Source organism: Lissotriton vulgaris, chromosome 5 (genome assembly GCF_964263255.1).
Source record: "Lissotriton vulgaris chromosome 5, aLisVul1.2, whole genome shotgun sequence".
NCBI lineage: Eukaryota > Metazoa > Chordata > Amphibia > Caudata > Salamandridae > Lissotriton > Lissotriton vulgaris.
The window spans coordinates 376,874,545-376,899,391 of NC_141693.1; the positions used below are offsets into that span (position 1 = coordinate 376,874,545).

Genomic DNA, 24,847 nt, shown 5'->3' on the forward strand with positions numbered 1-24,847 from the left:
AATGATGACCATGTCTCCTCACATTTACTTTCATGGAGTTCTAAGGGTATCCGATTCGGAGCCTTTACTTCTTATTGGAATAAAATGAGATCAAAGGTACAGATAAGACAATTTAAACACAATATAATGCTTACTCTCCCTCTCTACTCTTGCAAAAGTCTCATAAGAGCGACGCTGATAAATGTAACATACTCTGGTGTCATTGTTTTTCCCAGATTTGTTTTTCATTTTCTTATAAACCAACCCAAAACTGCCATACATGATTAACACATAAACGAACATCTTGTCTTCATTAAAAGTCAGCGAGGTATCCATCTGCACCTTTAGAGTAAATATACAGATAAAAAATAGTACAGTGATAAACTGCACTTGTGTGGTATCCTACACTTTTGATAGTATCTAACACTTTTGTAGTGACTTAAAGCTTTGTAACAAGTACACATCTCCATTATTTTTTATAGGAGAGTGTTGCAGTACCATTGGTTGGCATTGTGTAGTGCTGGACTTACTACAAAAGCGTAAGTAACTACAAATATACAGTTTATGACTACAGAAAAGTTGTAAACATACTCAAAATAGTAAAATTACTCAAAAGTGTAAACCTAGTCAAAAAGTGTAAGTTACCTTTGTGAATTAGGCCCAGGCCCTGAAGTCCTAATGTTCTGCATCGGCAGATATTTACAGTCATAGATGGAAGTTAGTACAGATGAAAACCTGCTAGTTACGTGTATAATCTAGACTTCTACGTTTAGTGGTAGGTGTGGGAAACAGATTTATCCTTTGGGTGATCTGGAAAATGAGGGTGTTCGGAAACGTGTTTTTTTTTTTGGGACCGTTTGTAGGCAATTTACCTGACAACTTCTACTATGCAAACAGAATGCATATAAAAGGCTTGAGTACTTGTGTTTCTAAAGTAATATTGGGAAGGGATAATCCCCATATTTCATGGAGATGTATTCAGTGTGGAGGCTGTTGAAGTTTGCAAGGGGTAGGACGTTAAAGTCAGATGTGGCTCCTTCTTTATGGCAGAGGAGCGTCGCATCCCCACCATCCCAAAACGTCATGAAAGGGAAAAAAAAGCACTTTTTTAATTTCTTTTTTCCTGACGAGTTTTCCGGCCGGGCCTGGGGGGTGACGGCACTGAGAGGAGTTGTGTTGCACTTCCTTCACTGCGCAGGATGGTTTGGCCGGCCAAACCATCATGCGCAGTGACTCTCCCTCCAATCCCAGCTGTGTTGCTGGGGTAAGAGAGAGCAGGCACATACCTCCCAGTCTGTCCCGAAGCGCCAATCGAGGGCGCTCAGGCCAATCCTGAAGCTGCTCTCATGTGAAAGCAGCTTCAGGATTGGCCGAAGGGCATTCTTGGAGCCTGTGCCTGAAGCAGAGGAGCGCTTCGGCCGGCTGAAGTTAAGTTTTATTTATTTTTTATTTTGCCCCCCTCCCTTTGTGACCCTTATGCCCCCCTCACCCCTCACCTCCCTCCTGCCTCGCCACTCGTCCCAAACACAGGCAGCTACTGGTTAAAATGAGAGAGCACAACTGTCCTAAAGAGAGTTTGGGAGGGGAGAGACTTTACAGCATGTGGTGAAACCGTAATTGGAACTCTGGTCTCTCAGTTTCGTTGATAGTCAACTACTGACTATACATAATTTAATAATTTACTTTTAAATAAAGAGGCACACTTCTTCTCAGACAGCTATTATGCTACCTTGCAGAAGCACCCATATGTTTTTGAGGCACTTATGAGATTTCTACAAGACTGCACCTCAAAGGTCCCCCTTATGAATAGCCAGTTAAATGGGCTGGCTTTTCTCCTCTACTGAAGTTACCGATTCTGAGGGTACCAGTGGTGTAATGAAACTTGAGGGACCCCACCCTACAAAGTTCATAGATGGGGCACGCTTCGGGCATCACTCAGGAGCTCTCAGACCAGGGTACTGTGCTAGGGGGCCCCCCCGGAGATCTGGGTGGGGGGGAGCCCGCACTGCAGGAGCCTTTGCTACACCACAGTAGGGCACCTGTAACTCTAGGGTTAGGGAAAATCCAGGCCATTACGAGTTGAACCCGGAGAGTCCACTATGACATGAGGAATTACCTAAGACAATAGGAAATTCTGGGACTGATTCCCCATGTAATTTCTCCTTTTAGGCTGGACTTTTACCCCGCGAGTCAAAGTATAAAGTTGCTAGACTGGCCATGCAGATTTGGAAGAATGCCAAGCATCTGGTAGACAGCTAGACTCCAGCACACTTACAGCAATTTCCTCATGGTTGTGATCAGGGGCTGCTTAGATTTGCGCACTCCACCCAATGTCGTAACTTTGAGATCCCTTGTTGACATTGCTTTAGCCAGCCATGCGGTGGCTGTTGACTCAATTTCAAAGCAGCTTTGGGCCGTTCAAGTGGTTGGTGAATAGCACTTTCTCTTTGTACACCTTAAAGGTCTAAAGATTTCTTCATAGGTACTGCTCTGTATAGATTGTTCAAAGATTTGTTGGGAGTGCTTATAATAAGATAAATAAATTAATGGCATTCCTTTTCAGTACCCCACCTACATGGCTATCTGGCCTGTGGAAGGTGCTGCAAAGGCAGGTCAGGATGGCTGAGTGGTCTAAGGCGCTGCGTTCAAGTCGCAGTCTCCTCTTGAGGTGAGGGATCAAAAACTACTTCTGCCAATCCTGTGCTTACTGTACTTTTTTCTAGAGAGAGAGAAATCTGATCATTTCCCTCATAGGGGCTTATATGATTGTCTTCTTGGAAGAGTGCAGTGAGTTTTTTTCTTGCTCTAGCCACTCATGGCCTAAGCTGTTTGCGTTTTTTGGTTCACAATATCTTTCTCACCCTTTGGATAAACAAGCAGCAGGTGGTCAGGATGGCCGAGTGATCTAAGGCCCTGCGTTGAGTCCACAGTCTCTCCTGGAGGCGTGGGTTTGAATCCTACCTCTGACAAAACTTTAAGTCCATTTTCTCTCTGAGCTCCATTAGAATCTCAAGAGAAAATGAGAGCAGGCCACATAGCACTCCACCTAATGTTAAATTCATATATATATTCTAGGAAATCCTAGATATGTGTTCAGATTCTGTCAAAACCAGTTAATCTATCTTATGTTAGTCCACAATCATAAGAATGTAATGTTCATTGATTTTCCACAAAACTCCAAGTTCATAAGTATGTAATGTCCATTAATTTTCCACAAAACTCCAAGTTCAAGTGTTTGACAACGATACTGAAGGTCGATCGACTTTCGACTCCGTAGAGACTTATCAAGGTCTCCTTTCACGTACGCTTAAATACTAAGAGGGACCCCTACCCAGCACAAACGTATTATACACTAAAATGGGCGTATATTTCCCTACAGTTCGCTGTGGATAGGTGTCCCAATATTCGGATATGAGCGTATCTAGCCTTGACATTATTGATCTGCCAACCGCTAATTGCAACGAATAATAGAAGATTTTCTTCACATCTTTACTCGTGAGGAGAGGAATTGTGGGCGTGTATTTTCCACCTATATCATAATTGAGGACACACACATGGGTGAACATATTTCGGCCTACTGAAACCGGACCGGGGACTGCATTTCTACCTTCATTCTTATATTCTTTGCCTTGAAAAAGTCTCTGTGAGACGAAACACGTTTCGGCGGTGTGAGCTGTGAAGTTGTTATATAATTATGGATATACATTAAAAATTTGGAAGAATACGACTTGGCTTGGATCTTTGAACTTGGAGTTTTGTGGAAAATTAATGGACATTACATACTTATGAACTTGGAGTTTTGTGGAAAATCAATGGACATTACATACTTATGATTGTGGACTAACATAAAATAGATGAACTGGTTTTGACAGAATCTGAACACATATCTAGGATTTCCTAGAATATATATATGAATTTAACATTAGGTGGAGTGCTGTGTGGCCTACTTTCATTTTCTCTTGTTTTCTAGGCACATTGTGCCTTTTGACACTCCTGGTGGTGGGTGTGCATCAGGCCACAAGAGCACCCATTGCAGGCTACATAATAGTTGCTACGTCTTGTACTACACGTTTAAAACTATTTCTGTGAAAGATATTATTTTATGTGCGGACGTTTTCCCTTTTGTTAGGGGAACACTACCACCATTCCTCTTAAGAGAATCTCCATTAGAATCTCGGCTTCAAATTGGCAATGTACATATCTGAATAAGTACCAAATTTCAGTTTCAACTGCATATGCATTTGCCCAATTCTATAATTCAAGCTCGTATAATATTCTTATAGCACTCGTGGTATATTTTGCGTTTTGGGGGGTAACTAAAAAATCCCTTTTATTAAATAAATGGGTTACATTCAGTCTTGTGATATTTTTGGTTTCCAATAAGTAGATTTTTAATTTTATATCACGTCATTTTCAAATGCTTCATTCAAGAGTTGTTTCCACTATGGAATGCAGAGCAAGGGGCAAGACCACAAGTGATAGAGCGAGTGAGTGAGAAGGGGTGTTGAGGAAGGAGAGAATGAAACAAAGACAGAGTGAGGAAACGGCAGATAGGCATAGAAGAGGAGACTAGAAGTGAAGGCGACCTGCATTGCCCTGCTCTTGACCTTCCTCTCATCCCTAAACGACCACAAACATACCTTATATGCAACGTTGGTATGCAGAACTTCACACCTCAGCAAGTGAGGGGGAGTCCCAGGCCAGGGGCTAGAGAGCAAAAGACTGTCTGTGCTCAGGCCTTCCCTGCTAGGGACAATCGATCTGGTAAAAGGCCTACTCTTTTGTATCCAGCAATGATCTAGAAATCCTGCATGAATCTGCAAGGCACATTGACCGCATACATTTGCATAAACTGCCCCACCTTCTGCCTTCCTACTCCCTGTGCAGTAGTTGTTTGTTTAGAGAGAGAGGTCGCAGCCAAGGCAATTTTTTGAATCAGATACAGGACCCTAAATAGCTGGTCGGAGGTATGTGGGGTTCTAAAAGCATGAAAACAGTATACCTGTGAAATTAAGTGCTATTGTATGTGATCTTCTTTGTTTATTGTCCTGCGCATAAAGTTGCACCTTGTGTTTGAAGGTTTAAATTATTTCAGGCTTGCATGTATGCCGAAATTTCGGAGTGACTTTTATACATTTCTCAGGACTCTGCACTGTCAGTGTGGCCGAGTGGTCTAGGGTGCTGTGTTTAGTCAACATTCTCCTCTGGAGGCGTGGGTTTGAATCCCACTTCTGACATGACTTTTGGACATATAATCTCCTTTACCAGGTTAACATCTGAAGTTGAAATTGCATCTGTTGGTCTTCACCTGGGACCTTATTGCGTCCTCGTCTAGTCAAGAAAGCTGGGGTTTCATATATATTTTGGTTGCATAAAGTCTTGCATGGAGATCATCAGCCCAGTGAAGGTTATTTTTAACTAGCTTGAGATGGTGTGTTGTGTCTGTGCAGGTGCATCAGCACATTTCAAGGCCCCTTAAGAAAGGAGTGTGCACAATTAAGGGGTGAATACAGCCGTCAGACAGTGTGTCTTTTTTGGGGGTTCAAGAAACTCTAACTTGGAATGTGGGGGAAGAAAATGAAGAGGGCAGAGACCTGATGCTGTATTTGGAGAGCTACCACTGCATTAAAAGAAAAACAATTCTACACTGTCAAAAATTTTGTTGTGAAGAAAAAAACAGTTTTCTGCAAAATTCAAAAATCTGCAGCTTTTGCTTGCATGGCTTTTTCACCTTTCAGACAATCGTAAAGTGCAAGGGCAGAAGAAAAGTATGCATAAATATCAGATTTGACTATGTGCCCTGGGCCTTTATGGATCTTAAAACATTTAGAAATCTCGGCCAGTGGTAAATGAATGTCTGTGCTTCATTGATTTCCAACTTTCTTCAGAGGTTGTTAATTGCCCACACAGTATGTACAAAGCAGACCACGGCATCCCAAAACATGACACCCAACACTCTAAGGGCCTCTGAATAAGTATCTCCACATTTCTTTGTGCCATATCGTTCAGTGACATCTCAGGAGGGCTCTTTAAAACCTTCAATCTGAGCTGATTGCCTCAAAGCAGTGTCCCACGGAGGCAGTCCAGTGCTTATAAAGTAATAAGTTACTTGCTCCCATTGCTAGAAAAAAGGGCTTTGTGATAGCTCCTTTTGTGAAGTCTTAATCTTTTAAAAAGAAAAAAAAGAATTACACCGGAGGATGTAGTGGAGAAAAGTCTTCAAGAATGAAGTTATTAATACATGCAAATTGTCACAGGTGTCAGATTCATTGCACCTTCCTTTTTAGTCTTACAAAGACTACAACCGCACGAAGGCTTCATTGAATTTAATAGCGTCTGATTTTCTGAGGCTTTTTTAAAGATGGTATTAGAGGATCTCATCAAACAGAAGAGGAGGTCAGGTCAAATCATTCATAATCGAGCAGCCTGAGTTAATCACGTCTAAATTATCCTTTTGCCTGTCCTGGCTTCCGAAGACCATTGACCAAGTAAACTGCCATTTTACACTTGTTCTGATGTCCAATAAAGGACACCCGCTTTTGAAAATTATCCAAATCAGTTTGATTTGCAGTAAACTGAGCAGCTAGTTAAATAACACTACACAGAAACCGGGAAGGGAAATAGAATCTGCCCCTGTCAACAAAAAGCGTTTCTGAACTCACGGTTATTAACATTCTTGGGAAGACTGTTATGCATTTTTTCAGTTACAAAATCAGCAAATAATTTGTGATACCAAACAGTGCAATGTGTTAATGTTTTTTCCCTCTACACTTTACATTTGTTTATGTTTTAAATCCGAACCCACAAGTACGCTCAGCTGATTGACTGTTAAAGTAAAATAGTTGAGAAGTAACTGAGAGTAGTATCTAACCAGAATATTTTTTTTCCCCCAGGGTATTTGTGTCTATGTAGATATACAGATATAATATGACTGTATTGTGGCGAAGGATGCATTGCACATTCAATAAGGAATGTATAAGCTGGAATTGACAGATGTTTATTATACATGTGAAGTTGGGCAAATATCGCTCTAGGAAAGTGGTTCCCAAACTATTTTGACCAGTGGCTCCCTTGCCCTATTGACCATTGCCCGTGGTTCCCCATGTTACTTTTTTGGAGAGTGGGGTGGATGTAAGCCCGGCCTCCGGAGTAGCCCGGCCTCAGTAGTTCTTGCATTTTTCTCCCTGAAAATATTTGGGATGCAGTTGATGAAGCTAATATGATCATGTATGCAGGGTGTTTCGTATTACTAAGGAGGCACCTCCAACAAAATATTCCTAGTTGCACTTCCTTGCCCATGCCTTTTTACGTCTCGCCTATTAATCCCGCAAGGGATAATAGACGAGAGTATAGTGGGCAAACCAAGGTCTGAAACCATCACGGATTTCGGACAGTTCGTGTGGTGCACTCGTGCGGAAAGCGCGTCCACATCAAAGCCATCAGCCTCCCTCCCACAGGCATCTGAAGCTTCCCCAGCGGCCTCAGGCATTCACCCCAGCGTGCGCTGGGCCTCACTTCTCCTCCCCCTTAATTACATCCCTGTTGTTTCACTTTCACAGCCGCTCTGCCGTGCTCTGCCGTGCTCTGCCGTGTTATTTGCTTTCCTTCGTATGTTCATATATTTGCTTTTAACTTGTAGCGTGTTTCGATACGATACATTTCAAGTACTAGCGTCTTTGCATGAATTAAATTTGTAGCGCGTTTAGATTTCTTTCACCGTGTTGCGCATTGACTGATATTTATTTCCTATCCCGTTTAGATCCATTTTAACTCGTCGCACATATACTTTCTATTGCGTTTACATACATTTTACCTCGTAACCCTGTTCGAGTCTCGGTAATGGCCGCGCATTTACATGAATTCCCTTTGTAGCGCTTTTAAAGATATTTTTCCGTGTTGCGCTTTGTATACATTTTAACTAGTAACTCGGTTCGAGTCTCGGTAATGTCTACGCATTTACATAAATTCCCTTTGTACTGCTTGCAAAGTTATTTTTCCGGGTTGCACTTTGCTTACATTTTAACTTGTAACCCTTTTCGAGTCTTGGTAATGTCCGCGCATTTACATGAATTCCCTTGGTAGTGCTTTCAAAGATGCTTTTCCGTGTTGCGCTTTGCATACATTTTAACTCGTAACTCTGTTCGAGTCTCAGTAATGTCCGCGCATTTACATGAATTCCCTTTGTAGTGCTTTTAAAGTTTTTTTTCCGTGTTGCGCATTGACATATATTTCCTTTCTCGCGCGTTTAGATACATTGTAATTTTAGCACATTTACATGTATTAAATTTGTTGATCGATTACATGAATTTCACCATGTTGCGCATTGACAGATACTTACTTTCTCTTGTGTTTACATTCATTTAAACTCGTAACCCGGTTAGAGTCTCAGTAATGTCGCTAAACCTCCTGTGATTCTGCAACTTGCCTCCCTCCCACAGGCATCTGAAGCTTCCCCAGCGTGCGCTCGGCCTCACTTCTCCTCCCCCCCTAATTACATCCATGCTCCTGCTGTTTCACTTTCACGGCCGCGAGGCAGTGCTTCAAAGGGATCCGCTCCCCCACCCCCTGCTTCACACTTCAAAGGAATGCTTACACACTTTTGTGCCGCGCTGCGCTCCTCTTTCCTGGGCTCTCTTCCTCTCGCGCTTTTCTTCTCCCCTCGTGCTTTTCTTCACCACCATCAGAGCCTCTCATGTGAGAGTAAACTTACATGTGTAACTTATTCACAATCGTAAGTGACTTTTGTGACTCGTCCTGGTAGTATGTTTGTGTACGAAGATTCTATTGTGCTCATTTACATGTCTGTAAGCAGGGCAGCTTTGCCAGCAAACACCACGTAATCCGATATGTGAATCTGACTTCACTTTTGCAGTTCTCATCCGGCCATTGTTGTTACGTGTTATTTGTTTTGTGTTAGGAACTTTATTTGTAAATGTCAACACTTGTTTTTGTCGATTTGGTTAAAAGCACGGGGGCAGCATGCGGGCCGCTTTGGGAGGCGTGTGGTATATTTCCTTTGATCAACACGCCGCTCGTCATCTTTTACCATGGTGGGCATGCTTTTTTTTCCTCAGCACAGCTCTTGTTCATATAGTGGACAGTATGGTGCAAATTGAATCACCAAGACATTCTCAATTTTATTGACACCTGTAGAACAAGCATTTTCAATGCAATAGGTCTCACATTTCCGATAGTTTAAGCTATTGACATCGTAAATGACAATGCCTTTTATTTAGGTTTTAAAAAGCAAAACAAATGAAAAGGCTTTGTCATTTACAATGCCAATAGCTCAAACTCTCGTTAATGCGAGACCTATTGCATTGCAAATGCTTGTTTAGAGTACCCTCTCAAACTTTTTTATCCCACTTACTGTTCCAGATATCACCCCTATGTATGTAGGCCGCTTTGCCAAAGTGTTTCTGCGCTTGAAGAATATTTGCATGCACGTCCATTTCTACCCATGCCATATGTGCCAAAACACCTATCTCAGCAGGGTGACTCACAATTTTTTAAATCACATATAGCTTTATTTTTGCTGTCTCCTCCCTAAGACCGCTTCAAAATCAATGTAAGTAAAATAAATTCCTCTGATTCTTTTTTTTAATAGTCTCTCCTTCTTGCTTCCAAATATTGGCATTATGCCGTATATGGTGTTTTAGTTCCCTGTGCTCAAGGAGAGAGCAGGCCTATCTGGAAATGTGTGTGTACTGAAAGAAATGTGTACTGGAAGTACCTAGGATTCATTATAAATGTCAATACTAAATAATACTTAGTGTGTTTAATAGACATGACAGCTGTACTTTCTTGATGACTTGCATTGGTGTAAAATTCATTTGGAAAAAACGAAACTATTAACGAGTCTAACAAAATAAATTGGGCAACTTTGCTTACTTTGGGAGGGATGGAACATGGGGATCCATTGGAATACGGAGGCCATCTCCCTCGACATGCCATCAATTAAGCACTACGTTTTCAGCTTTAGGCATGTCACTTACAAATCATCGACATCATGCATTTAAGTCTAATTAGTTTAACAGAAGCCAACAGACCCTTCAACATTAAATGCATGAACGTGCTGGGTGCACACCTCCCTTGGCTAGGTTTGACGGCTCCCCAGGGATCCACGGTGCACAGTTTGGGAACCACTGCTCTGGGATATCACAGTTTAAAGTGTGCTCTTGAAGTTATTGTGGCCAATTTTAAGCACTTTTTCACAGAATACATTGTTACATAAAAATTTCCAAAATTGTGCAAAACATTTCCCCAGTTTTGATCTGCGTACTGAACTTCTTTGCTCCAGAGCACTCAACAAATATTGTGACATTTGGTCCTGGCATTTTAGCAGCAAAACACATCATAGCATTTTAGCAGCAAAACACTTCATGGTATTTTAGCAGCAAAACACTTCAAACATGCTCGCAATTTGCTCTTAATTTGTGCTTGTGTAGAGTACCCAAAGTCATTTTCAAAATTATGCATCAGACATGACCTATAATGTGGTCCGAAGTTGAAACAAACCAATATACTGAAAAATATTCAGGCTTGCAGCTGATGGCAGGTCCTTTCTGTCTCTGGGCTGGATGCCACTCCTTTGCCTCAGATTGTGACAGGTTGAAAAGAGCAAACTCTGGAGCCTTAGTAAAGCGCATTCGCCATCTTACCCTGCAGGCCACGCCCCCAACTCCGCTAGATTGATTATCATTTGTATTGTTAAGAGCTCAACTTCATTTTGGTCACAACTTCATAGCGTCAATAAAATGTAAGCAATCGGCTACTTGTATGCAGCAAACTTTACTGCCGTGCACACTATACCGTCAACAAGTCCTTGAAATGATGATCGCCATCTTGAAACTGTGGCAAATTAATAAAAGCCCTTCTGAATACAGACGTTTCATAGTATTTCCCAGTATTGGGTACTAGGACGGTAGTTACGTAATTCAGGAACAATGTACATCATGCCATGGACTATCTTTAAATTACATACATTTTAGCGATTACTGCACCCCATAGCTTGTGTTCATGGTGACCTCGCAGTTGGCTTTGGTTGTCTCATTGCCAATTTCAATGTAACCACACATAACTGGGTATATAATCTGAGTTTGCTGATACAATTTATTCATGGTATACAAAGTAGAATATATTTAAATACACAAAGTAATCATCGAAAGCCTAAAAAAGAGAAAGGTGACTAGTTAGCCCTTCGGTAGTCCTTAAAAACATGTTTTCTCAGTATTCGGAAAACCATATTGAAATTGTCATAGGTTCTGACGTGCTTTTTCACAGAATGTTCATTGTGCCATGCACTGCTATCATTGTGAGGTTTATTGTAGAACGTCTGATGACATAAAAGCCCACCATTCTTTCTCAACATTTCCCTTTTTCGCAATTACAGGTGAAGCAGGTTGAGTCTGGCAGCCTTCATTTTAGTTTCTCCTTTCGATCAGAGGGCCACCTTGGGACAGCAGATTCTATAGAAAGCATAAACGAGGATGTCCATAAGGCAAAGAAAATTCAAAAAGTCTCTTACGGTAAGTTAATTTCACACCACTTCCAGTCTTTCTGTGAACCCCAAGCCAATGATACATTTTATGTCTGTAGAGCACATAATAATAGCATGGGACAGCACACTGTGCCAGTCGCGCTTCTTTACAGACGGTACATGTGTGCCACTTGAGAGCGATGCATGATGGAGACCCTTGTGACAACCACCCTTGACTCATGCGTTCAGACTTGAGTTAACTCCCTTTGTTGGGCACTGATTACTCTACATGACTACACTTTACCTCTGATACAGAACCTGTACATTAAAGGGCTTCCCTTTTACAGCAGACACGTAGTGATATCCAGGAGGGGACCAGAACGCAACAGTTTCAGACAAAAAATAGAGAGCATGAGACTGAAACTAGAAAAACTTGGCAGGCAGTGTGGGCTTCTGGAGCATCGTCATTATTCACCAGCTGTGGGGGAGGGGTCAAGAACACTGTTGTTGTGTTACTCTATTTTCCCTGTACAGATGTATAGTCCTCTGTTAAGAACAGTAGCAGCTTCTACCTGGGAGTAGTGGTGGGGCGAGGTGGGGCAGGTGATAAAAAAAAGGGGAAAGAAAGAAAGAAAAAAAACACTTGCCTTTCAGGCGGCCAGCTCTCCTCTTCTTTCACGTCCAAGACACGACACAAGTAGGAACAGGAAGCACCCATGGTCCCTCCCCTAAGACAATTACAATGCTGCAGTGCAGGGTTGTGATTGGTCTGAGGGCCGTGGTTCAGGGAAATGGGAGCCTGGGCATGTTCCTCACTTGGCTGAGTAACGCAGCCTGGTAAAGAATATGCAAAGTGCCCACAGCTGTTTGGCCGGAGCCAAACGGCCGGCCAAACAGTCATGCACACTTTAGAGTGTGCTTTTCACTCCGCCCCCTGCCCTGCGGCCAGCCCAGCCCTGCTCCGCCCCCGCACCTTCAAAGCGCAAGACAATAGTGAAAAATAAAACAATAATAATAATATTATAATTTTCTTTTTTCTTGTGGGGCGATGCTACTACGCCTTTGCAGAGGAGCCGCGGCTGGTTAAGAATGTACTGTTTTGCCTGATCTCCAATTGATACTGCTGAATAATTTTAATTATTGACGATTGGACATTAACATTATGAACCATAAAATTATGATATATTTTATTCGCTTGTCCCTGGCTTCCTTTCACACTCTTCTACTGTATTTTAGAGAATTTACTCCGTCAGTATAAACCTGATTATTATTTTTATAATCAACTTTATTAGGCATATAAAACAACAAAAAATTCATTAAGAGCAGCTCGCAAATCAATTGAGACAGGGTTACACAGGCTCCGACACATACAGATGGGATCAGTCCACTCCAGCCAGTAATTCATCCTGAGGGACAATGGTAGTGCACCACAGGGCAATCATTATATCCGGGCCTATGGTGGGATCTCGTTGAACCATTTTCCCCATATTTTGAGGAACATCTCTGGACATCCCCTGATGCGAACAAGGCCTCCTCCTGTGTGCCACACCAGTCCACCCCCCTCCTCCACCCACCCACTGTGTGTTCATCGGGTCGGGACCATTGGCGCGTGTGGTATTGATTTATGTATCGTGTTGTGCGCGTGTGTGTCTCGTGTGTGTGGCGCGTGTATGTGTGTGGCGCGTGTATGTGTGTGCACGTGTGGAGTGCGTGGAATGTATGCTTGGTAGAATGTAGTGGGAGGGAGTCGGTTACTGGAAGGGAAGGCGGAGGTTGTACTTGTGTTCGTGTCGCTGTATTGCCTACTACTTATTGCAAATAAAGAAGATTGAAGAACCATACCTGCCTACGAGTCTACCTACTTACAATATATGGCGACGAGCGGGATTCACAGCAGCAGCGGCATTGAACACTAATTTTTCTAAAAAAAATTTTTTATGTGGATTATCATCCTCGTTCAACTCCTACTTTGCAACTAAATATTGTTTTACCAAGAAGAGATCATCTAAACAACTTCTGAGCGGCAAACTGGTATGTTAAAGAACTTTTTACCTTCAGCAACGTTATTCTACCATAGTGCATCTTTCAAGTTGACTCGTGAATGAACGTTCTGCGCTTGCGGATTGTTATTGCTCAATCGAGAACCTTTTGACTTTCCGTAGCGGATTGTTGTCACCACCCTGAATTGTCATCACGTGACACCGTCATCACGCATAGCGTGCGGCCATTTTGATTACATCTTGGTATCTTAGCAACGCGTCAACGAAGCAACGTGTCCAGATGCCAGATGCCGGATGTCGATTTCAACGCTGAATGGTTATAATTTACTGCGTTTTTGACGCTATTGATCTCTAACGCATACTGATTCCAACGCCAGCTATACCAGTCGATTTTGTGTTCTACATTGACGGTATTAATGCTCAGAGTCAATATAATTTTTTTTATTGGAATAACTATTAACTTCCATATTTAAAATTTTTTACTTTACAACTTTGATGATCAATCTACTCAATACTAACTTTTAATACTATTAAAACTTTGGTGAACTTTTTGTGCAAGGTACTTACAAGAAAAATTAATTACTATACTATTTTGAACTTTGGTGAACTTTTTGCGCAAAGTACTTACAAAGGAATTTTTTTTTCCTGTTTTAGGTTGCATTAACTTACATATTAATTGAAATGTCTTTGATTCATCCACCGCCATTTTTTTTAGCGGAGTCTGGTGAACCTCCTATTGCATGGGACTTATGTCTTGATATGTTTGAAGCTTATGTTGAAGTTTTAGCTGAAGAAGAATCTTCTCAAGAAAGGAAAGTGTCTTTGCTTAAACATAGATTAGGTGCTGTAGGATTAAGGGAGTTCAAAAATCTACCTAAAATTGAAAATGCTGGTGACATGGGTGTTTATCAATGTGCCGTTAAACAAATGCAGGAGAGATTTGGAAGGAAAATTAACGTAGTGATGGAAAGGTTTAAGTTTTATTCAAGAGCTCAAAAAAGTGATGAGTCAATTGATCAATATGTTTCAGCCTTGAGGGGTTTAGCTGTCACATGCGAATTTGAAAGTATGATATATGACCAGGTTTTGCGTGATCAGATTCTTATGAAGACCAAATCTAAGAAAATTCAAGAGAAATTATGGTCATCTGGGAGTACTTCATTAAAAAATGCTATTGAGGTAGCTAGAGGTGTAGAAATTTTAGACCAATGCATTCGTGAGGTCAGAAATGAAAAAAATGATCCTGATTCTACTTCAATTAATGTAGTAGATAAGGGTGACAAGTCTAAATTCAAGAGTGATAGTAAGATGACTAATTATTCATCTTATTCTAATAAAAAGGGCAATGAAAAGAGTTTTGAGAAAGGTAATGAGCTGAAAAAGTTTGCATGTTTTAGATGTGGGTCTTCCACTCATCTAGCAAACTATAAGTGGTGTCCTGCCCTCGATAAAATATATACTAATTGTAAAAAAAAAGGGACACTTTACTAGAGTGTGTCGAAATTTTAAGGCTAAAGTCAATTATTTACAAGATGATCAGCAGGATGACATTAATTGTGTCCAAGTTGAAAACCAAGACGATGTTTTCCACGTAGTGGGTGATGTATGCAGTATACATGATGAAGTAGTTAAAGGGACAAGCAAGGTTAAAAAGTTACCATCATGCTTTGTCGACATTGATGGTTTAGAAGTAAAGGTCATGGTAGATTCTTGTGCGTGCTATACCATTATGGGCATGGACTTGTTTAAATCTCTTTGGCCCAACAGGCCATTATTAGGTCCTGATGTACATCCTGGAAGTTACACCGGGCACAAGATACCTTTAGAAGGTTTTATAATAGCCAAAATAAGCTTTGGGTGCAATTCATGTCAGGGCAAAATGTATGTGGCCAACAAAGGTGCAACTATTTTGGGGTGGCCACACATTTTTGATTTGGGCATGAAAATTGACCCTAGGCTGGAGTGTCCTGTTTATTCTATTCAGGACGAGTGTGTTGAGAAGGATTCTTACTCAAATCTCCAGGAAAAATTTCCCGATGTATTCTCTAATGGGATTGGTAAAATGGTTGGATTCAAGCACAGAATAATATTAAGGGAAGGTGCATGCCCCATTCGGCAAAAACTTAGGAACGTTCCCATTAGTTATAGAGAAAAATTGGGTGAAATACTTAAAAAATTGTGTAGTGATGGTATTGTGGAACCAGTTGAAAGTTCAGATTGGGTTTCGCCAGTCGTGATTTCGCTTAAGTCTAATGGCGATTTGCGCTTGTGTGTGGACCTAAGATGTTTAAATGAAGCCATCTGGGTTGACACATTTCCTCTTCCAAATTTGCAGGAGCTTACATCTTCTGTCGGTGGTTCTTCTTGGTTTTCCAAGATAGACTTGACTAGTGCATATCATCAAATTGTGTTAGAGGACGATTCTAAACACTGCACTGCCTTCATTACCACAGAAGGAATGTTTAGGTATAAACGTATGCCTTTTGGCCTCGCCAGTGCATCTGCGGTGTTCCAAAGGGAAATGTGCAGGGTTCTACAAGGTATTGAGAATGCTAAAGTGTTTCAAGACGACATTTTAATATATGGAAAGAACAAAGAATGTCACGATAAAAGTTTATTTGCTGTTCTGGATGCATTAAGAAAAAGTGGACTAACTATTAAAAATGAGAAATGTGTGTTCGGGAAATCCGAAGTAGAGTACTTAGGACATGTCATATCTAAGGATGGCATTCGGACTAAAATTAGTCATGTAGATGCTATCTTAGCTGTTCCAGAACCTACAAGTAGAGAACAATTGATGTCATTTCTGGGACTAACAGAGTTTTATTCACGTTTCATTGAGAACTATGCCTCAAAGGTTGAACCTTTGAGATCATTGCTAAAAAGAGGTGTAATGTTTACATGGGGTGACCAACAAAAAACATGTTTCGAGAAAGTGAAGAAGGAGATAGTTACAACGCCTTGTCTGAAACCTTTTTTGCCAACGGCTGAATGTGTTTTATCTGTGGATGCGTCTGGGTATGGAATTGGTGCTGTGTTTTCCCAACTGGTTAAGTCTGAAAAATGGGTGGTAGTGTATGCTTCACGCACTTTGACCAAAGCGGAGCGGAATTATTCCGTAATAGAAAAAGAATTGTTGGCTGCTTCATGGGCAGCTGAGAGATTTCGGATGTATGTGTGGGGGAGGAAGTTTAAGATTTGCACCGATCACAAACCATTGGTGGACATTTTAAGACCTGAGGGTGGAAAGAATTTAACTCCAAGGTTGGCTCGTTTAGCCTCAAAGCTGCAAATGTTTAGTTTTGACATAGAATATATTCCGGGTAAAGACAAAGTGGTTGCGGATGGTTTATCTAGACTACCCAATGTGGATTTAACTGATGTTAAAACCAATACCGATTGTGAAATAGCGTTTACTGCTAAGGATGTATTCCTGATTGGTGTCCAGGATGCTGTTAGTAGTATTTCTGAGGCATCTTGGATGAGTGAGATGGATAAGGATGTGGTACTGAAAGAGGTTAAACGCTTTATAGTTGAGGGTTGACCAAGAGAATCCAATTTACATGGTGAATGTGTTTCGTTTTCTAAGATTAAGGATGAATTGTGTATTGTCAATGATATTATCTTAAGAGGTGACAGGATTGTGCCTCCGGTCGGTTTAAGGAAAGACATTGCTGAGAAAAGCCACTTAGGACATGGTGGTATGTCCAGCTCAAAAAGGAGGGTCAAGGAGTGGTTTTGGCGGCCAGGTGTTGATTCCATGGTGGATCGATTAGTAAGGGATTGCAAAATTTGTGGCACTAGTGATAAAGTGGCTAAGCCATTAAGTGTGCCATTAACCATGGTGGAGCTACCCGAATATCCGTGGCAGAAAGTAGCTATCGACTTCATGGGGCCATTTTCAGCTTTATCGTCTATGGATTGTTATACCATTGTATTAGTGGATTATTATTCGAAGTGGCCCGAGGTAAGAATGGTGAGTGGGATGACTACAGATGTGGTTATCGAGTTTTTAGAGGACGTATTTTCAAGAGAGGGTGTACCTGAAATCTTAGTTTCGGATAATGGTCCCCAGTTTGTCTCACAGAAGATGGAAGAGTTTTTACTGGTGATGGGCATCAAGCACATTAAATCATCATCATATCACCCAGAAGGTAACGGCCAAGTTGAACGCTTCAACAGAGTAGTTAAGGAAGTGATTGAATTGGCATTGAGTGCAGGTTTACCCTGGAAGAAGGCCTTGCAAGAGAGGTTGACTGCTTATCGTGTGACTCCCCATTCGGCTACAGGGAAGACACCTTTCGAAATTTTGAGAGGTAGGAAACCATTTACTGGTTTGGTTCCTTGGTGGTTGAGGAAGAGAAATGATAAAATGCAATGTAATGCTAAGAATATTGATGAAGAAGTCAGATCTGAAGTTAGGAAGTATCAAGACCGCAATCAGCAGTATCATGGTAACAGACATGCTTGGCCATTAGTTAAGATTGGTCAGATGGTTAGGGTGAAGAATCCTAGGAAGGTATTGAAAGGTGAAAGTGTATGGTCCAAACCTTTAAGGGTAATGAAGGTGTTTAGTAGTGCTGTTGAATTGGAAGACGGCAAAAGGTGGAATTTTCGCCAATTGAGTTTTGTAATGAGAGGAGTGGTGTGGTAGGTGCACATTCTGATGGTGGGTCTTGTAGTGGTTACTTGTTAGGTGATGATTTTGGTCTAGTAAAAGAGTTGGCGTTGACTAGCAATGCAGGTAGTTGTAGTACTAACTGTGAGACTGGAAATGGTGTTAGAGATGTTGATGATGTTGGATCATCTCATTCTAATGTTGGTGTTGAAGGTGAATGTTTTCGCCGTGGTGATAGAGTAAGGAAGATGCCTGTCCGGTTTTCTGATTTCAAATTAGGATGATTCCTTTTGCGGGTACTTAAGCTTTTGAGGAGGAGGGTGTGTGGTATTGATTTATGTATCGTGTTGTGCGCGTGTGTGTCTCGTGTGTGTGGCGCGTGTATGTGTGTGGCGCGTGTATGTGTGTGCACGTGTGGAGTGCGTGGAATGTATGCTTGGTAGAATGTAGTGGGAGGGAGTCGGTTACTGGAAGGGAAGGCGGAGGTTGTACTTGTGTTCGTGTCGCTGTATTGCTTACTACTTATTGCAAATAAAGAAGATTGAAGAACCATACCTGCCTACGAGTCTACCTACTTACAATAGCACGCTATATCTCATTTGGCTACAGCCACCGCCATGCCCAGCAGGCGTTTATCCATTCTCGTCCCATCTAGGCCATCGAAGATCCCTGCAGCAGCCACAACGGGTCGTGGGGCACCTCCCATCCCAGGACCTGTGTGAGTTCCCGCTCCACCCTCCTCCAGAACTTCTCCACTACTGGGCATCACCATATCATATGATAGAAGTCAGCAGGGGAGAGGCCACATCTCGGGCAGTCCGGGGAAGGGCGCAGGCGGGCGCGGAAGAGGCGCTCCGGGGTGAGGTAAGCTGTGTGTAGAAAGTATGTCTGGACTAGGCGCAGCTTGGAGGACGTGGTCAAAGTGCGTGGCGCCATCAGAGCGTCCCTCCAATCTGCCTCCTCCAAGGGGCCCACCCACCCAGCCCACCCACCCACACCTCCCACCGGGTACGGAGCTGGTCTAGGGATGTGGGCCGTTATTTACAAGGGAGCGGTAGATACGGGAGACTCCCCCCTTGCCTAGATTCCCCATCATCAGCTGTGCTTCCAGCGGGCTAAACTCAGGGAGGGTGGTCGGTAAAGGGAGGTGCGCGTGGAGGGCGTGTCGCAGCTGCAGGTATCGGTAGTGTTGGGCATGGGGGAGGGCATAGCGCTGTTGCAGGTCAGCAAAGGCACGGATATGGTCCCCCACCCAGACGTCTCCCAGGGCCGACACCCCGATGAGGTCCCAGCGGTGAAACCCGGCCAAGGACGACACCTTCCGGAGCCAAGTGCCGTGCCACAGCGGCGTCTGACGAGTGAGTTTGCAGTCCCACCCTGTATGACGCAGGGCGCGCGCCAGGCCAGGAGGACCGCTCTAGTGATGGAAACCAATGTTTGTGGCACTGGGCTGCCGTAGAGGAACGCCTGGAACAGAGAGAAATCCACAACATCCAGTTCCACGCGGTGCGCTGGGTCGGACCAGCCGCCCGCATACCAATCGTGTATGACTATAAGCTTGGGGGCGAGGTAGTAGAGGTATAGATGAGTCACCCCCAAGCCGCCGTCGAAGGAAGGAATGCGACTGTGTGTTAGGGAGATCCGCGCCTCCCCGCCTCCCCGAAGGAATCTGTATAGAGCCCCGTCGAGTTCGCGGAACCAGGAGCGGGGAAGAGGATTGGAGACGTTCTGCATGATGTATAGGAAGCGGGGGAGGATCATCATCTTGAACAACGCGCTATGCCCCAGGGGATTGAGGGGAAGGGCTTGCCACTTTTCAAGGTCCGACCTCATCCAAAACACCAGGGGGGTGACGTTCATTGCCCATTCCAAATCCGGCAGGAGGGCCACCCGTATCCCCAGGTACTTCACCGAATGATGCCTGAGGGGAATGGTCGACTGCCAGTCATAGCATTCCTGGGAAGGGTGCAGCGGAAGCAGGGTGGATTTGGCCGCGTTGAGGCCATGGCCGGAGACCCTCTCGAATTCCATGAGGATGTGCAGGCATTGGGGGCCTGAGATCGCCGGGTCTGCAAGGTATAGGAGTACGTTGTCAGCGTAGAGGGCTATTTTGTCTACGTGACTTGCGTTCCAGGCCCAGCCTTGGATGAGGGAGTCGTGTCGGATGAGCGCCGCCAGTGGCTCCATCACTAACACGAATATTAGTGGGGACGAGTGGACTCCCCTGTCGCGTACCTCTACAGATCGGGAAAGCCTCCGAGAGCACCCCGTTGACCAGCACCCGGGCCCTAGGGTTGGCGTAAAGGACCCCAATGTACCTGCGAAACAGCGGACCGAAGCCCATCGTCTCCAGCACGTCCTGTAAGTACGCCCACCCCACCGTGTCAAGGGCCTTCTCGAAATCGAGGAAAAGGAGAGCCAAGTATGGGGTCAGTCGGGCACGGTGGGCTAAGGCGAGGTGGAGGCGGCGAATACAGTGGCGCGTGCCCCTGGCCGGCATGAAGCCGGGAGGACCAGATCTTGCAGGTGAGGTTTGAGCCTCTGGGCCAGCAATGTGGCGAAGAGTTTGATTTCAGTATTGATCAGGGAAATGGGACGAAAGTCCGCACAGTTTGTGGAAAGCGGTTGGGTCTTGGGGATGACCACGATCGTGGCCAAATCCGATTCGGGGGGAAAGGATCCAGCTTCCACCATCTGTCGAAACAGGCTCAGCAGTTGGGGGGCTAGGATGTCCTGGAAGGTGGCATAGTACTCCTGCGGAAACCCATCCGGGCCAGGTGTTCTACTGGAATAAAGGAGGGGGATAGCCTCACGGACTTCCTCAAGGGTGAAGGGCTTCTCCAGGGCCTCGGCAGCCTCAGGAGCAAGAGAAAGGAGACGGACATCGGCAATACCCAAGAAGGCAGTTAGAGATGAGTCCGCCGGTCACCGTGCGTAGAGGCGAGCGTAGAATGCAGCAAAGGTGTCAGCTACGGCTGCGGAGGTTACCTGAGGGGTGTTATCTGAGGCGTGGATTTCCAGAATAATCCGGTGGATTTTGGGGTAGGAGACCAGGTTGTGGAGGAGCTTGCCATTTTTATTGCCCCAACCGTACACCCGCGCCACTGAGGAGCGCCACAGCATTTGGGCCGAGTCCAGCGAGATTTGGTGGATCTCCTCTCGAATCAACGCCAGGTGCCGAGTCGGATCCTCGTGACCAGCGAGAGCGAGTACGGCCTCTAGTTGGGCAGCTCGGGCCTCTGACTCCACAAGCCGGGCCAGTCGATCCACCCGCTGGGCGTGGACGAGCTCCCTGGCCACCCCGCGAATCACTGCCTTGCTGGCCTCCCATAGGATGCCGGCCGGGGAAACCGAGCCCTCGTTGGTGGCAAAGTAATGGGTAATCTCCTGCTCCAGCGTGTCCACCAGTGCGGGGTCTTGCAGGAACCACGCGTTGAGGCGCCAGATCGATCGTGGGCCCGCTGAGGCGAAGCCGAGGTGGAGGTGGAGGGAGACGGGGGAGTGATCGGAGAGTCCCCTGGGCAGGATAGCCACACCGGAGACCAACTGGCAGTCAGTAGCCGGGAGGAGCAGAAGGTTGATGCGAGAGTGGGTGTGGTGGGAAGCCGACGTGTGGGTGTACTGCGACGCGCGCAGGTGCTAGACGCGCCACACATCGCAGAGCCCCAGAGCCGAAGCCCAGCTCGGTAAGGCCGCTGCAGAGGAGGCCCGGGCCGCAGATGGGGTCCCAGTCACGTCCCGTTGAGGCTGCAGGACGGAGTTGAAGTCCCCACCCACCACCGTGAGTCCGTGTGGAGAGGCGGAAATAATCTGTGTGAGGCACCGGAGCATCGGGGACAGGGGGGCAGGCGGGAGATAGAGGTTCAGGACGTTCAGAGTGCATCCCTCCACCATGCCAGATATCGCCACATAACGCCCTAGCAGGTTTGTGGATGCCTTAACCAGGGTAAAGGGAAGCCCCCTCCGGATCAAAATCGCCACCCCACGGGAGCCGCGTTGAAACCCTGAATGCTATACCGTCGCAAAGCCGTACCGGGGCCAGAAAGCTACATTGTGTTCCCAGGGGTGGGTCTCCTGGATAAGGAGGACGTCCGCAGCGTGGCTATGAGCCGCCTGAAGAATGGCTGCCCACTTAATACGGTCAAGGAGGCTGTTGATGTTCCAGGAGAGAACGTGTAAGGGTTTAGGTAGTGTATATGTCATGAGGGGAGGGAGATATGTGGGGGATCACATGGCTCACTGGGGAAGACCCAGGGAAGGAGTACGCAGCGCGCTGGGCCAAGGCGGAGGGGAGGCGGGGGCGCGGCAGTAAGGCAGGACCCTCAGAGGTCCGGGCATTGAGCGAGGAGTGGCCGCCCGCAGCCACCCCCCTCGGCATCCTGTGTAGGCCCAAGATGGTAAGAGTATGAGATGGTAAGAAATAAGTGTCAGGAGTGGATCTACCCAATGTGACATGTCGTTAGAAGAAGGAGCTGCAACTTTCCGCCCACGGGCGGTATAGTTAGAAGCCGAGGAGGGGCAAAACTGAGCTGAGTGGAAGAGCGGCCCGTAAGCGGCTAAAAACAACAAACCTATGGGAGTCAACGGACTCCCCCCTCCCAAGTACCCCGTAACTCCCCCCACCCTACACTTCGAAACGGTAAGCATCTGTCGCCCAAAAAACACCCACTTAAGGAAAACCCCCACTAGGGGAAAGGTCCTAAACTAAAACGGTTAGGCGGGGACGGTAGCACAAGTCAGGACTACACAAAGGAGGACCCCCCTCCATTTGACGGATAAAAGCCAGTAGTATAGAAACACAGCATAGCCAAGATAAATGCAGTGCAAGCCAGTGGCATCAAACACAAAAGGAATCAGGCGGAGAACATCGCATTAAACCCAGGGAGGCAGTTCAGGAGCCCAGGGTAGGCCCCAGGCATAGATGACTCAGGATGCGTTCCCTCAGGAGACCTGTGCAGGCGCTCAGATCCTTGGGCAGCATTCCAGGCGTGGAGGTCGTGACGGGCAGGCCCGGGGGAGCCGGACCAAACGCCCAGAGCTAGGTGGTTGGTGACAGGGAACGCCGGGTCAGGCCTCAGCTTCGTATGGAGTGTCATGGATTACGGGACTGCCGCATAAGTCTGAATCCGACCTTGTCTTGCGGAGGCTCCCACATGACTCCGGGGGCCGGTCGATCATGACCAAGGAGGGAGAGTCAGCAGAGGGGGAAGTGTCCCGAGCCGTGGCCGGTGGTGGAGATTGTCGGGCATCTACCCCAGGTGATCGCAAGGCCTCTCGGCGACGGTGCGCTCGCCTGCGGGATCCAGTGCGGCGCCGCTGAGGACTGGGCCGCTCATGAGGAGGACTGGACGCTGGCCCCTGAACAGGAGAGGAGACTTGCCCGGGCATTAGGGGGCGCTCCTCTGTGAGCCAGGTCCCTGCCGCCGGTGGGGTGTCAAAGAAGGAGGACTTGCCCTGAAAGAGGACTTTGAGGCGGGCCGGAAAGAGAAGTCCATAACGCAGCCCCAGCGCCCTGAGTTTTTGCTTGACTTCCTCATAGGATCTACGTTGGGTCTGGACCTCCCTGGAGTAGTCCGGGAAAATCATGATTTTAGAACCCTGGAAGAGCAGTGGCGGGCCCCCAAGATGGCATCACGATCCCGGAAGTTGAAGATGCGGAGGATAAAGGGTCGTGCTGGCGCTCCAAAACCTGATTATTTTTAAGGTGGTTGTGCCCTCTTCTGTTTGGCTCTCCCTTTCACACCCATATTCTACACCAAAGCCTTTCTCCCAAATGAGTTATGTCTAATTTACTAAAAAGCACTTCCATTTTGGCTTCTCAAACTTGACACACGGTTACTGACATCAATATAGAGGTTCATCCAACAACCACATCCAAGACCTGTGTTTTGAGGATCACTCTGTTTCTCATAGTCTTTTAAGGAGTTTAGTACGAATTAATCGCTGGTTCTATGATATACTTGCAATTTATTTCTCGATTTAATTGTCCCAAACACGATATGGAAAGCTGTTTTTGATTAAATTTCATTAGTTGCCCCAATAATGCCATTAGCAGCCTGGCTCCAAAATGGCATGACCGCCTAATGGGTTCTCTACTGAACTTCAAATTGGAAACAGGTAACAGTAGCAAAACGGTTGTTGATATTTGTGTTTGGCACATCCAAAACGAGAAAGAAATTGTAATTAGAGTCTACAATCTGGACGAATTAGCACTAAACTCCCCAAGAGCCTTGAGACCGAGGGTTTTTCTTCAAAACACATGTTGGTTGCGGTTGTCAGATGAATCTTTAAATAAAGGATTCTGTATAAAAGAAAACCTGTGGAGTGCTGTGATTCTGTAACCAAGAATTAAAGCCACAGACAGTATGAAATGCTAACTAATTTTCATGAGATGATTAATGAACTGATAGACCTCCTATTGAGTGAATGTAATTACTAACATCCCAGTGGGGACTGGTATGGAGGAACAGGCGCCGTTCTTTATATTCCTGTACCCCAATCTTTGTTGTGATATCGATATAGCTCTGTTATTCGATCACTTGTGATACAGGTGACCTTCCGGTATCTTAGAGTATTTATACCTCCATAATCAATTTTTACAAACCTGATACTATAGTTTGGAGCCTTATAACTGATGACTGTTGTTGTGAGAGTGTGGTTTTCTGTCATCTCCACTCTTATGTGTCATAATCCAGTTTCATATCTAAAGCATATAGCAGCCATCCCAACAGTGTTGTGGGGAATGTTCTTGTATTCAGCAGGCCCTCGGGC

The 24,847-nt window shown here is 45.1% G+C and overlaps 1 protein-coding gene across 1 annotated transcript in view; it reads left to right on the forward strand.

Moving 5' to 3' along the window:
- NPHP4 (nephrocystin 4) overlaps positions 1-24,847 on the forward strand; it is a 1,007,060-nt gene that overhangs the window by 404,630 nt on the left and 577,583 nt on the right. The window contains exon 11 of the mRNA XM_086921734.1: positions 11,372-11,507. Within this exon, the coding sequence (XP_086777860.1) occupies positions 11,372-11,507 (136 nt within the window). The remainder of the gene's footprint in view (positions 1-11,371; positions 11,508-24,847) is intronic.